Here is a 14,142-nt window from a genome sequence, read left to right as displayed (position 1 = left end):
TAATTCTCTTCTACATTTAAAGACTGTTATGTCCCTCCATATTAAGAAGAGGTCTGGAAAACAAAATTCTGTGCTAAAAATAAACCACGTGCTGCTATCCATGAACTACTTTCATGGTTCTTTACACTCTTTTTGAAGACAACGATACCTTGTTTTGAACTTGAAATTATCATTTAAAAGTGCAAAATTTAGACATTTTCTCAACAAATGGTTGTAGAGAGAACATTGATGCACAGTTTGCATATTTTTTTGGATTTTTTAAGGCTCTGCTGAATTCTGTAGCTGCGCAGTTCTAAGGAGCATATCAAAAGCATTTTTCTGAAAAAGTATAGATTATATATGCACAACATGCATTCAGTTATGAATATTTATTGTATCTTTATCATAAGGACTTAAAATTTGATCAAAATATGATGTATTTTAGCCATATGAAGAAATGTTTACATTTTGTTCTCACAGCACTAAAGGTGGCCGTACATCCCCCTTAAATGAATATATTTTTTTCTTTTACAAAGGAGAATAATAGCAGTAATACAGGTCAGTGTTTCTTCCTCCGGCACCATAGGGGTGACTTCCGGATACCCAGTTTTTGTTGTTGTGGTCTTCGTCATCAAAATGCACGTGTTCTTCTCTGACGTACATTCCTTTCACAAGTTGACAAGGGGAAGTAAATCTCATCAAATAAAATGGTTGTGCCGTTGGAAGTACTATTTCCCTGGTATATGAACCGTCTTTCCTGCGATCAAAAACGCTATTACAATATTTAAAACCATAATAAATCTTTGGAAGAGTAACTTGATATCAGCTTTCCTATTTCTACCATTATATTATTAATTTTCCAGAAATATCAACATTAATTACTTGTAAGAAGAGAACCAGGAAAAATTCTTGAGTAATTGCCACGTGTTCTCTATATAAAACTTGATGAAAAGAAGGCTCACAAGAAATTTCATCCTAATAAATCCTTCACTTTACAATCACACAAGCTCGTGACCTGACAAGTAGAGCACAATATTGAAACACCTATTTGTTGGATATTTTCTAACCTCTAGGTTAGTACATATGATGTAATGTAATCATGGATCCTTTTTGGCGTAGAAAGCTTATTCAATGACTATGTCCTTCTTTGAAAAGTAAATATGATCTTGCTACCTTTGTTTTAGCAATCACGTTTGACATAACGAAATTTTTGTTATCGAAATTCAAATACTAGCCCATTTTCAAGATATAATATAAATATTATAAATTTACTCTTCTCCCGAGCCTTTTTTTAACCAAAAAATGCACGGCCATGTTTTAAAGGAGAAACTCATCTGGAATTTTGGACAGAAACACGGATGGGGATCTGAAGACCCTGAATTAATGCACAAGAATTTTAAATTTAATTTTTATAAAACAAACGATGAAGGTCCTCATTGACAATACTATCATAGCATCAAATTTGAAGACCTGGTCCCAATTCCATAAACAGAAGACAGACTAAAACAAATTTTGATTATATATATATATATATCTTGAATTTTATGTCATAGATTTGCTTTGAAATTTTTGCCATTTTGTACAATATTTAAATTCAAACATGTGATGAAAAATTTGTTTCATTATCAAAATTATTTCGAAAGTTATATTGGTTTGAAATATTCACTTAAGGAAAAATAAAAGAAATTTGATGCGTGTATTAATACACATTCTTTGACTAATTTTGAATAGAAATGGCATATACGTAAAAATTAAGAAATCGTATTTTTTCTTTCTTGAAAATTTCTACTTAATCAGGTAAACATTTTTCTGTTTACTTATTCAAACATCAATCTAAAAAAAATATTGCTGATTTCTGAAAAAATGGTTAAGTTATTTATCCTTAAGTTTTCTCTCAGTTTGTGGTTTGAGTCCCCACTAACCTGTAATCAGTTGGTTATCTTAAAGGTACTGACCGCGTTAATGTTTTATATTGTTATGATTCTCATTGCTTTATATGCAATACTGAGATTATTTATCAACAATATTCATTTCGTTAGTTCTATGGTCCTTTTATGGTCATTTTAGCAAAATGATTATGATATAGATTTCGTAATTTTTATATCATATATTTTCAGGGTTATGTTGTAGGGACTTGGTTCCAAGAATGTTCCAATTTAACAATGTCTGTAAACTGTGATCTTTGTTAATAAGTTTTCTGTTTAGGCCTAGAAATCGATGAAACCAAATATACTCTTTGTTTTCTAGTATTCATTCAAACGGTCCCTCCTACGCAATGTTTTCTACAAGTAGACTCAAACTTTACTCAGCGTTATATGTTCGCCTTTAAAATCAGTTAAAAGTTTATTTTTTACATAACTGTAAATTTTGACTTCAATTTCTTGGATACAATACTAATTCTTTATGTACAAAGCATAAAAAGAGTTTATTTTTCTTAACGTCTATTTCTTATCAAGCTACATATACATGTATGTATAAGTAAGAATATTAAAAATTGATCGATAAAAAAAATCAAACAATATAAATCTCTTAACAAGCCATAAAACAAAGATACTTTCCCAGATATTCCATAGGGGGATTCATACCACCAATTGACCTCTGCGTCTCCGCACACAGAGATTTGGTTTGGTACAAACGAACTCTTTCCAAAGTTTTAGGTGGGATTAGGCTCCAATGTTTAACAACTGAGACAATCTCATCTTTGATCTCAGTCTCATTTTTTCAAAAGGAATTAATAGTGGAAAAGTGAGAGAGACTGATATCAAAAATGACCTCATCTCAGTCGTATTGCACCGGAGCCAATAATCTACATGTAGGAAGAGGAAGCATCTCTTGCTGGTCTGTCATCTCCGCCATAAGCCCCGTATATTGACGAGACAAACATTCCGGAGTCCATTTTAGTTTACAAACAAAGGTTAATAATGAACGTTAGCAAAATACTAAAGAAAGGTTGCATTTTAAGAAGGTCACTGTAACTAATATGGTATTGACAAAATACTGTCTTTAAATGAGGCTATTAAAGTTCTTGCAACATTAACTTATCAGCCCGTAGCCTGTCCTGTTTTGAAAATTAATCTTTATCCAGAGCATGCTCTTGAGTACCTAATACATTTGGAGATGTAAACTTTTAGCTATTTTCAATATACCTGCAGCAATATTCAATCCTTGTATTTCTATCATAACTTCCGCTGGGTAGAACTCCTCCATACGAGTTTTTATTTCTAGAATCCTCGTCATCCCAATGTATACTTCCATTTAGAAATCCTGTGTAAAAAACATAAAATTGCTTTTGAGATATGGTGTTAACTGTAAAAAGAAACACGAAAGCATATATTCTGGATAGCCTAAATGAATATGGGTAATTTGAACTCAATCTGTTTGTTTTTAAACTTTCAAAACTTTAAAGTGGGTATTGAGGTTTAAAATAATTGTCGCGTTCAATTCCTTCGAGTTGAAATTTGCAGATGACAGTGCTCACTCCTCCATGGCACCTGACCCCAACTCTGATTTTTGAAGGTCTGTGTTTGCTCTGGTCCTATTTTGTATTGATTTATGGACTTTTCAGCTTGTCTGAATACTGTTCGTTATCTCCAAACATTTCTAAAAGAAAATGCTTCAACCTCTCGGCGGACACGTATGTCCTTGTTTTAAAATGCAGTAGTTTCCAGCTGGCCAGAACCCCTCGTCGTTTATGTCATTGGGATCTTTGGTACAGTAGTAGAACTTCATATTTCTGCCAAAGGAACCTGTAAATGAAACATATGAAAGTTGATTTTAGTTCAGTTTTTGACTGATTTTTAATTTGTGCGTCACAAAGGTCATTTAAAAGACTACAAAGTTATTTAATAAATATAATTACATCTTTACAAAAACATCTTTATTTTCTGCTGAGATATTTCAATATGTCTTAACTGTAGGAAACCAAAAGCAATTTTCAAAAAATGCCGAAATGTGACGATGTATATTTTTTATGTTACGGATTAGAGGAATCACAACTTAACTTGCTAATATGTGTTTACGATGTAAAGATTTTACTAGGTGCAACTTTCCGAAGAAATCAGTCTGATTAAAACCAGCCCCCTTCTCCTTTCACTGACGAGTGAAAGGAGAAGGGGGCTGGTTTTAATCAGACTGCGAAGAAGTGATATCCAATTGTCATTTTATGCTTCTTACTCAAACAAGTAAAGTGAAAGTCTTTGGCTCTACTCAAACAAAGGTGATGTCCAATTGTGTGTGTTGCTACTCACCGAAGAAGTGTCTATTTGTCATTAGACTTTTGCGAGGAGCGCTTGTATAATTTACGGCTTACTTTAACACTAGACAAATGTACGGAAGCACTTTTACGATAAAAATTTTAAACATTTGATTAATAAAAAAAATGAGGGGTTCTTTCAAAGCACAAATAAGTTGCTTTTGACGAAAATTCAACCATTCTACCATCAATTCCCTGCCTCCTATGTTAGTACCCCTAACAGAACTAGTGCTAATTGTAACGGGAACCGTTACAGATGTTCCCCAAACGCTCCCCAACTCCCTTTTGGTGCCATATTCCCTGTAAGCCTTATTATATAAGACAACATCTGTGCATTTTTGAATTTAACAACGTTTTCCCAAAAGGATACCAATTATATTCAAATTTTAACATTGCACGGTGCCCATGTGAATGCACGTGCATACTGATCATATAATCTTGTCTACACTTTCTATATATTCAAATATACTTTATATTAAAGCATTCAGTCCAAAAGTATTAAAAATCACTCATTCAAGTGTATTTTTAATTTCACTCATTCCAAATGCACGCACGTGCGTGCACATGCATTATTATCATACCTTCTTGTAGGAGGCCCTTATATCTATCTATGTTCTAAATCCAATCCTGTTTGGTTGAAAACCAAGGGAATTATAGCCATTTCAAGTTTCAGCCAATCAGATTGCAGCACACGTGCATCCACGTGATTTCTTGAATTTTTTTCTAAATCATATTGTAGAATATCCTAATGCATGACTATGTTTCAGATTTCAAAGCATTTCGTCAAAAAACAAAGGAGATATAGCCATTTAAAGTTTCAGCCAATCAGATTGCAGCACACGTGCATGCGCGTGATTTCTTGAAATTTTTTGTATATCATATTGCAGGATATCCTAATGCATGACTATGCTTTAAATTTCAAAGCATTTTGTCAAAAAACAAAGGAGATGTAGCCATTTAAAGTTTCAGCCAATCAGATTGCAGCGCACGTGCATGCGCGTGATTTCTTGAATTTTTTTGGATATTATATTTCAGGATATCCTAATGCATGACTATGTTTTAAATTTCAAAGCATTTCGTCAAAAAACAAAGGAGATATAGCAATTTAAAGTTTCAGCCAATCAGATTGCAGCGCACGTGCATGCGCGTGATTTCATGAATTTTTTTCTATATTATGTTGTAGGATATCCTAATTCATGACCATGTTTAAAATTTCAAAGCATTTCGTCGAAAAACAAAAGAGATATTGAGATTTTTGTTTCAACCAATCGCTTGTGCATGCGCGTGATTTCTTGCTAATTTGACAGTGTCATATTATTAACACTATTAATATATCTTTATGTAATGAGTTTCAAAGCATTTCATCAAAAAATGTAAAAGTTATAGCTATATTAAGTATATCAGTCAATTCACTCATTTCACGCGCACGCACGTGCAGGCGTATGCGCGCAAAATGACCTTCGTTCCGCACACCTACACTTCACACCTATTAACCCTAAAAAGCTTTTAGCTCAGTTGGGTGGACAGTTTCTGAGAACACTCGCGGACAAAAAAGTACCGGAGAACAAATAAGAAAAAAAATAATGATAATAAGAAACAGAGTAAAAACAATATGTTCCCAAACTCCGTTTGGGGAACATAATTAAGGGCACTACCTATGACCAATAGAAAGGTTTTCTTATCTTTTATCAATTCTGAACCTCCATACATGATAAGATGTACATGACGAAGTAGACTATCAACTGAAAAAGTAAGTCTGAGTGCTTCTCTAAAAGTCCCTTGGTGCTAATCACAATGAAATATATGGAGACTGCGAGTAGAATTCGAACTCAAAAGTTAATCAAACATGGACCTCTAGCACATTAATGGCGGGATTAGGTGCCATGGTGGAGTAAACTTCCCCCGCTGACCGGTCAGATTGCCGTATGCTCCTTGTCATGTTTAGGGGAAACAAAACGGAAATAAGTACTACTCACTACTCACAAAAAGCTGACTCACAAAAAGCTGATGTCTATTTGTCATTGATGCTACCTACCAAAGAAGTGATGCCCAATCGTCATCGAATTTTCATTATCGCCATCTTCGTCGTCCTGGTCCCGCCATCCCTCCAGCCAGTTGGATGGACAACCAGATTTAGGTTTGATTAAAGTGTATGTCCCTCTAGGCCATTTGACTAACAAAAAGGATGGGAAAACAAAAAAAGTAATGTTGAAAAACCCTCTCTACACTGCATACAAAAGAGTTCCGACAGATTCCATGGTACTAGTATTTTTCTGCAGTTAGAGTGATCTGTCCTTACATCTACATTCCAAGATATAGAAATTTACAGTATATTACACACTTTGTAATCAGTACAAGTTGTTTTGTTAACATTTTAAAAGGCCAAGATAAAGTAACTTAATTTACTCTGTGGAAGTACACACTATACATTCATTGACTGAGTTCGAGAACAACATGGGTTTTGTTGGACCAAAGAACCAAACTGTCTGCCTTTAGGCCGTTAGGCCGAAGTCAGACAGTTTGGTTCGAGGGTCGACAAATCGCATTTTCCCCGAGAACTCCGTCGAAAAATGTTTTGTTATGCCTTTCATTTAACTTTATTATTTTTTTTTACATTTACATGGATTGTGTACTGTATTGCGTGACGTAACATCAGGTTCATCATTGTTGAACACCAACAAATGAAAATAAGATTAAGCTCCGCCCATTCTGTGACGTAAGAGGTCACTCAGCGGTCAAAAATCAATTTTTTATGCCCGCTTGCAAAACATTAGAAATGTTAGACCTTTTAGCTCACCTTGACGAAGTCGAGATGAGCTTATTCTATACCCCCGGCGTCGGCATCGGCGTCCCAGTTTAAGTTTTAGGAGCAGGTCCATTCCCAAGTAACAATAAGCCCTACCTGGACCAAACTTGCGTGGATGATGCATCTGGGGATGGACACTACCAGACTTGCTTCGGATACTAGATCTGACCTACATTTTCCAGATGAGTGACCAGGTTAAAGTTTTTGGAGCAGGTCCATTCCCAAGATGAGTGACCAGGTTAAAGTTTTTGGAGCAGGTCCATTCCCAAGTAACTATAAGCCCTATCCAGACCAAACTTACACGGATAATGTATTTAGGGATGGACACAATCAGACTTGCTTCGGATGCTGGATCTGACCTACATTTTCCAGATTAGTGACAGGTTATTCTTACAAAACAATTTTCTTTCAATTGATAAACTCTTACAGGTTTATATTGGACAAAAACAAAACAATGAAACGTGATTTATGCATCCATGCTGGGTTCAAATGACAGTTAAAAGCGCCTTGTTTCATTTTTAATACGAGGTAATATCAGTATTGTGAGGAAAAATATTTTCTCATTATAAATTGATTAGTTTTTAAAAGGAGAAAAACAAGTACCTGCCATCGCTAGGCTGAAAAGATATAAAAGATAGAAAATATTCCTTTTATCCATTGAGAAACCTAAAGTAGATAACAAAAAGCATTATTTATAATAAACCAGGTATTTTTATTTCGTTTTTTTTTTTATTTGATAATTTTTAAAAAGATTTTTTAAACCATTGTCTTCAAAGACAAAAAATGTACTTCTATATTTTGATTGAAATTTCTTCTTTAGTTTATAGAATACGCAAAGTTTAAAATTGCATTAACTAACATGAACAATACTTATGTTTGATAGAGAAAGAAATATTTCATTCTATTTTACCTGCTATGTCTTGATATGCCAGCTTAACTAGACGAAAAACCCATTCTTTTTATATGTTTTCAGATGAATTCGAAACAAATACGTTTAATAAAGCTGTTGCAATCTTAATGTCATTTTACATAGATAAAGAGTTGATAATACGAGAATTGTATGAAATGAACATTTTTAAAAACACCAATTTCTCCAAGATCGTTGTATTCATGTTTGGATACTGAGTGCTTACCACTTGAAACAGACGCCTCCTCTATTAAAAAGCATGTCATTACAGTAAAAGGCAACATGTGTTTTGGTGAAATAACGCAAAAATGATATTTTGTTATCACTCTAATGATTTATAAGGTTTTAAAGACTGGTTTTAATATAAATTACGCTAATGGAAAATTCGAAATCCATTTATGCAATGTAAACCATCTATTTTTCTAACAAGAATGTAAGGAAGAGATTTAAGCAGATTACAAATATTAGCCCTTCGATTGATTTTTTAAATGGCTATTTTTAATTTTGAAGTGAAATGTAATCAAAAATGTTTACGGTTATGGATAGAACAGTTTGAGAAGAAAAAGAATATATCAATACATGTATAGATATATAGGATAGCTTTATACATAGCTTATATTTTTTAGTAAAGAAGGAATTAAGATCAAGTTTTCCAACAATCTCTTGGAATTCCCATGAGTACTTATTGCGACCCGTTATGAACACCACAATGTTTTCACATCAGGCTGTATCATTTTACAAAATCCTTCTCTTGCTGTGATTTTCGCTTCAGCATTGATCTTCTTATCCCATGTTTAATGCTTTGCAATCAATGCTTTACACAATTTAAATGTATATAAAGGGCTCCATTTTATTTTACTTCATTACGCTAACGCAAAACCAATGTGACTTTACAACTGTGGGATACGAAAACGATATCACATGAGCTCTATCCACAGGATAAAGGGGTAAACATGGGATAAATATACCATTAAAACCATTAAAAGTCATTTTCAGGAAATTAACAAGCTAAAAGTAATTGCATTGCTGGGTTCTCCATGGGTTGTCTACGATCATGGCGGCCCTGCTAGATTTAAATTTCTAAGCGCCATAGTTCCGCCACAGGTACAATATTAGCACCACAGTGAGATTGTCGTTGTCATTATGATAAATATAAATATTTATTAATCCAACAAACTTTTAAATCTCAAAATTACGTACCTTTTTCAAATTTCTATGCTAAACTGTTAATTTACTCTAATTAGGACCCATGGTTTGGCTTACTCGATCAATTATTTTCTAGACCAGGCTCCAAGACCGTAAATTAAGAACAGACTTAAGGGTCCGACTGGGGTTTTATTTTATGAAAACTTTGTCAGCGAAATTCTTCATTTTCATACCATATATAACTTACATAAATTCAGTGTACATGCAAAGTTTGGGGGAAATCTATCGTTCAGGTATTTTTAGGGACCGTCTTAAAATAAAAGTACATTCACTATAGGATTATATGGGAAAATTTAAGCACTTGATTGATTGATTGTATATTGTTTAACGTCCTCTTCGAGAATTTTTCACTCATATGGAGACGTCACCGTATGCCGGTGAAGGGCTTCAAATTTTGACCTTTACTCGGCACTCAGGGCCATTGAGCAGTGAGGGATCTTTATCGTGCCAACGCCTACCGCTGACACGGGGCCTCGGTTTTTAAGGTCTCATCCGAAGGACCCGCAACTTTCACTTCAAAGTGCCGAGCGCATGGCGAAGGAACAGTTGCTACCCACTTTAACGACTAGGTCAGTCGCGGCCGAGATACGAACTCACGACCTCCCGATCACGGAGCGAGCGCTCTACCGACTGAGCTACCGTGAAAGGTTTTAAGCACTTGAAAGCAAATTATACAAAACACTAAATTAGCCTTTTTTTCAAACTACATGTATAATATTTGATGAGTAATACTATATTGTACCTTATATGTAAGAAACACAAAATTCTACCGTCTTGTTACCAGTGGGAGCATCTCAAAATGTCAAAAATTAAAGAATTTTCCCGTTTTTAGCTCACCTATAGCTGAAAGCTCAAGTGAGCTTTTCTGATCACATTTTGTCCGGCGTCCGTCTGCCTAGTCCTAGCTGTCCGTCTGTCTGTAAACTTTTCACATTTTAATCTTCTTTTCAAGAACTACTGGGCCAATTTCAACCAAACTTGCCACAAAGTATCCTTAGGTAAAGGAGATTTAAGTATGTTCAAATAAAGGGCCACGCCCTCTCCCAAGGGGAGATAATTATGAATTAGTGAAAAATTAATGGCATTTTTAAAAAATCTTCTTTTCAAGAACCATTTGTCAGGAAAGATGAAACTAATGTGGAATTATCCTCAGATAGTGTAGATTCAAATTTGTTCAAATCATGACCCCCAGGGGTAGGGTGGGGCCACAATGGCCGACCAAAGTTTTACATAGAAATATATAGGAAAATTCTTTAAAAATCTTCTTCTCAAGAATAACAAAGGCATGATTGATCATATTTATATGGAAGCATCCTAAGTTAGTGTAGATTCAAGTTTGTTCAAATCATGACCCCTAGTGGTGTAGGGCGGGGCCGCAATGGCCGACCAAACTTTTACATAGAAATTTATTGGAAAATTCTTTAAAAATCTTCTTCTCGGAGAATATCAACGCCATGATTGGTCATATTTATATGGAGCATCTCTAGGTAGTGTAGATTCAAATTTGTTCAAATCGTGACCCCTGGGGGTTGGGCGGGGCCACACTGGCTGATGAAAGTTTAACATAGAAATATATAGTAAAATTCTTTAAAAATCTTCTCAAGAATAGGAAAGCCATGATTGGTCATACATGTATTTATATGGAAGCATCCTCAGTTAGTGTAGATTCAAGTTTGTGGAAATTATACCCTCTCCCCTTTAAGGAATGGTTGGGACTACTTTTGGGTTTAAACTTTTCAATAATAAACTAAATTCTGCTTTTATGCTAGCCACAGTGCTCAGGTGCGATGTGGCCGATGGGCCTCTTGTTATACAGTACTACAAAACATGACGGGCACAAACGATTTGTGTGAAAAGATAAGAATAATGGGAATATTCTGATACGTCTAAGTTTTAAATTTCAAGAGTGTATATTGATTTCTTTTTCTTTTATAACATTTTTATTACCCCTCTCTTTAAGAGATTTGTTTTATCACAACGTCACATGTAACTACGTCTACCTACATAGGTTGTAGCTATGTCAACCTACGGTAACTACGTCAACCTATATATCAAGTTCAACCTATGTATCGAGTGCAAAATCGGTTTAAAAATCAGTTCTATAAAATTGTAATTACATTTTTAAAACTGTAATTTCTTAATTTTGATTCATCTTATTAATTAAGCGACAAAAATTTATTTAAAATAGTAAATACGCTTCATTTTACTATGAAGTGCGAATATTGCGCAATGAAAACAGTAGTCCCCCCCCCCCAAATTAAAATTTTAAATCAATATAAATTTTAAAATAATTTTGATGATGAAACAAATTTTTTACCATTTGTTTCAATCGGGATATTATATAAATCTGCAAATTTTTTATAACATATGTGTTATAAATGCCAAGATATTCAAATCCAAAATTTTGATTAAAGTCTATTCTCAGTTTATGGTGTCCAGGCCTGGACACTTGTAACTTTTTTTTCACACTTCGCACTAATTACAAAGAAATTTTAAATATCAGTTAGTTCATGCTTAAATAATTCTACAGTTAACCATGTCTCTAACATTGCACTTGCACAAAACATCATATGTGTCTTATGTGACCTACCAGAAAAACTTTTTCTTTTTTTTAATTAGGGTTTAATACTTAAAACCTGTTTTTACGGATGCTTTTTTTCAGATTCTACAAGCAAATAACTATTTATTAAGTAAATATGTATGTTTGGGGGGCGGCTTTTTTTCACAGGACATATATAAACAAATTGTGGAAATATTTGAATTTTTGTTTTTGCACTATGTAAAATCGATAGTATTATTGAGTTTATTGATCAATCATTTTACCAAATAATTAATGCTATTTATATTTGATCTAAATATTGATTCCTAGGTGCTGTGTGTTTTTCAATATTTTGGGGCTCCTTCGCGTATTTGGTCGCGAAATGACCTGTAATGATATTACTTTTCGCGATTGAATTCTTGCGCTACAGTTAAATTTGAAATGATGGACATCCCTGCATTTAATGGTTCTCCGTTAGATAATATTTCTATGAATGTTATACATTGTAGGAGTTATAGAGGATATTCAATGATTTGTTGAATATGGAATTTATTTCACGAGTGGGACAGGATTTTTTGATGTTTTCACAAGTGCGAAGCACTCGTGAAAATATCAAAAAATCCTGTCACAAGTCGCACTCGTGAAAACATCAAAAAATCCTGTTCCACTCGTGAAATAAATTCCATATTCAACAGACAAAACATTGAATTTTCTGTTTATTACATTTTCTTTGATTTTTCCCTTTTAGATACTCTGTCTTTTTCTAATGAAGTCATGGCTTCATGTACATGTCGTCATCGTTGAGTAGTTGAGACGTCATAGCTAAGTGCTGTGAGATTGAAAACGTTGTAAACAAGGATTTCAACAGCATATTGGCGAATCTTTGGCAATTTTTTATTCGATGTAAGTATGGTTTATTTATTTTCTAACGGACCAAGGAGTATTTTTTACAACATTCTTTGTTATCGGAAGGAGAATTGAGAGTTACCGCACTTCTGATATTTCTCACACGTGAAAGGATATCATTTTGATATCTTTTCACACTGTGACAGGATATCACTTTTATTCAATGGATAAATTACAGTATTTCACTGTTGAAAATGTAATAAATCAGTGTAGACTTTAATAAGACGATCAATTAATTTGGAACATACTAAAAATGTTTGTCAATTTTCCCCAAAAATCATTACGTTTTGGTTGTATGCTCTTCATATATTCTGTAAAATATTTTAAAAACTAATTACTATGCATTTACAAAACTCTACATGAAATTTTATTCCGAAATAATGACAGAAAACGTATATTGCTTAACAGAAGAGAGAAGAGTCATATTCTATTAAGCATGATGTATTTAATTTATAGAATATTTGAATAAGTTGGAATTGCTGCATCCCTAATTTATATATACTTTTCAATTGAAAGTACTAGAATAACACAAATAGAAGCATACCCCTTGTCGCAATGGGAGTTTATATATATATAGATTTATAGATCTTAACTGTCTATTAAAACCAGTCCCTTTCCTTTCACTCGTCAAGACGAGTGAAAGGAGAAAGGGGCTGGTTTTAATCAGACTGATTTAGCTTAAAATTCCTTGAATTATATATCACATCTTCGCCCTGCTGCTGTCTCTTTCAACAAAGATTTAAAAATATTTTTTTCGAGAAATCCGATCTATGTTTAATTTTGGTTGTCTAATCAACATGGGTCATAAACAAAAGATTGAAATTGCATTTTCTTTTGAATATACACAGGTATGATATATATATTTATATTTTTCAATGTTATGTAACTAACGTTAAAAAATCAACAAAATTACGAGTAGCCATGCAACGCCCATTGGGGATCTTTTAGCTACGAAATGCAACAGATGTAGAACATTTAATTTTATTTTTTCTAAGAGATCGGTATTTGAAAGCAAATTTAATGAGTATGTAACAATACTAAATAATGCTTAATAATAAATGTATACTATACATTTAGTATCTTAGAGTAAAATGGTTTTTAAAAAGCATTTTTACAAGCCTCTAGCACACATACCTCTAGCTTACAACTGTTCTTCCGAACAGTTTGAAAGGGTTTGTATCTATTTATTGTCTAGGTTACAGGTCAATATGTGTTTTTTTTAATCCATGAATGAAAAAGTCATAGGCTAAGGGCAACATTTTGGTTGAAGTTCGAATTTTTAACATCAAGATAATGTGACTGCAGCACGATGATCTAATCCTTGTGTTTTGGAACGACCATCAACCTAGCAAAACATTGGAATTATGTGAGAAGTATTAAGTAATGAATTTTAATAGATTTAAAGATGGACATATTCATTTTTTGTTTTCATAGTGTGATCAATCGAGTGACTTCTGTGATAATTTACATAAACGCCGAAGGCATTCATGCATAAAATTATCACGCAAGACAATTCATTGATCATCGTTAATGAAACCAAAATTGAA

General features: G+C 33.5%; 1 protein-coding gene across 1 annotated transcript; it reads right to left on the bottom strand.

Moving 5' to 3' along the window:
• Window positions 1-494: 494 nt before the first annotated feature.
• LOC134263476 (uncharacterized) lies at window positions 495-7,699 on the bottom strand. Its single transcript, XM_062745830.1, has 5 exons — window positions 7,641-7,699; window positions 6,267-6,404; window positions 3,600-3,725; window positions 3,126-3,243; window positions 495-736 (listed from the first exon to the last, which is right to left on the bottom strand). The coding sequence occupies exons 1-5, from the start codon at window positions 7,693-7,695 to the stop codon at window positions 508-510; spliced, it is 666 nt and encodes a 221-aa protein (XP_062601814.1). The 5' UTR covers window positions 7,696-7,699; the 3' UTR covers window positions 495-507.
• Window positions 7,700-14,142: the final 6,443 nt, after the last annotated feature.

The sequence above is a fragment of the Saccostrea cucullata genome, unplaced genomic scaffold (genome assembly GCF_032062105.1).
Source record: "Saccostrea cucullata isolate Sc308-1 unplaced genomic scaffold, CSIRO_AGI_Scuc_v1 ctg15308, whole genome shotgun sequence".
NCBI classification, from domain to species: Eukaryota; Metazoa; Mollusca; class Bivalvia; order Ostreida; family Ostreidae; genus Saccostrea; species Saccostrea cuccullata.
The sequence above is the reverse complement of the archived record's forward strand: the minus strand, read 5'-3'. Positions and strand labels throughout refer to the sequence as shown.

Bases quoted from the DNA above. Each gene is read 5' to 3' on its own strand.
- LOC134263476 (XM_062745830.1), bottom strand. From the start codon at position 7,695: ATGGATAAAAGGAATATTTTCTATCTTTTATATCTTTTCAGCCTAGCG. The intron at 6,405-7,640 runs GTACTTGTTTTT...CCTTTTTGTTAG, and splicing joins TTTCAGCCTAGCGATGGCAG to TCAAATGGCCTAGAGGGACA. The intron at 3,244-3,599 runs GTTGAAGCATTT...TTTTTTACACAG, and splicing joins ACATACGTGTCCGCCGAGAG to GATTTCTAAATGGAAGTATA.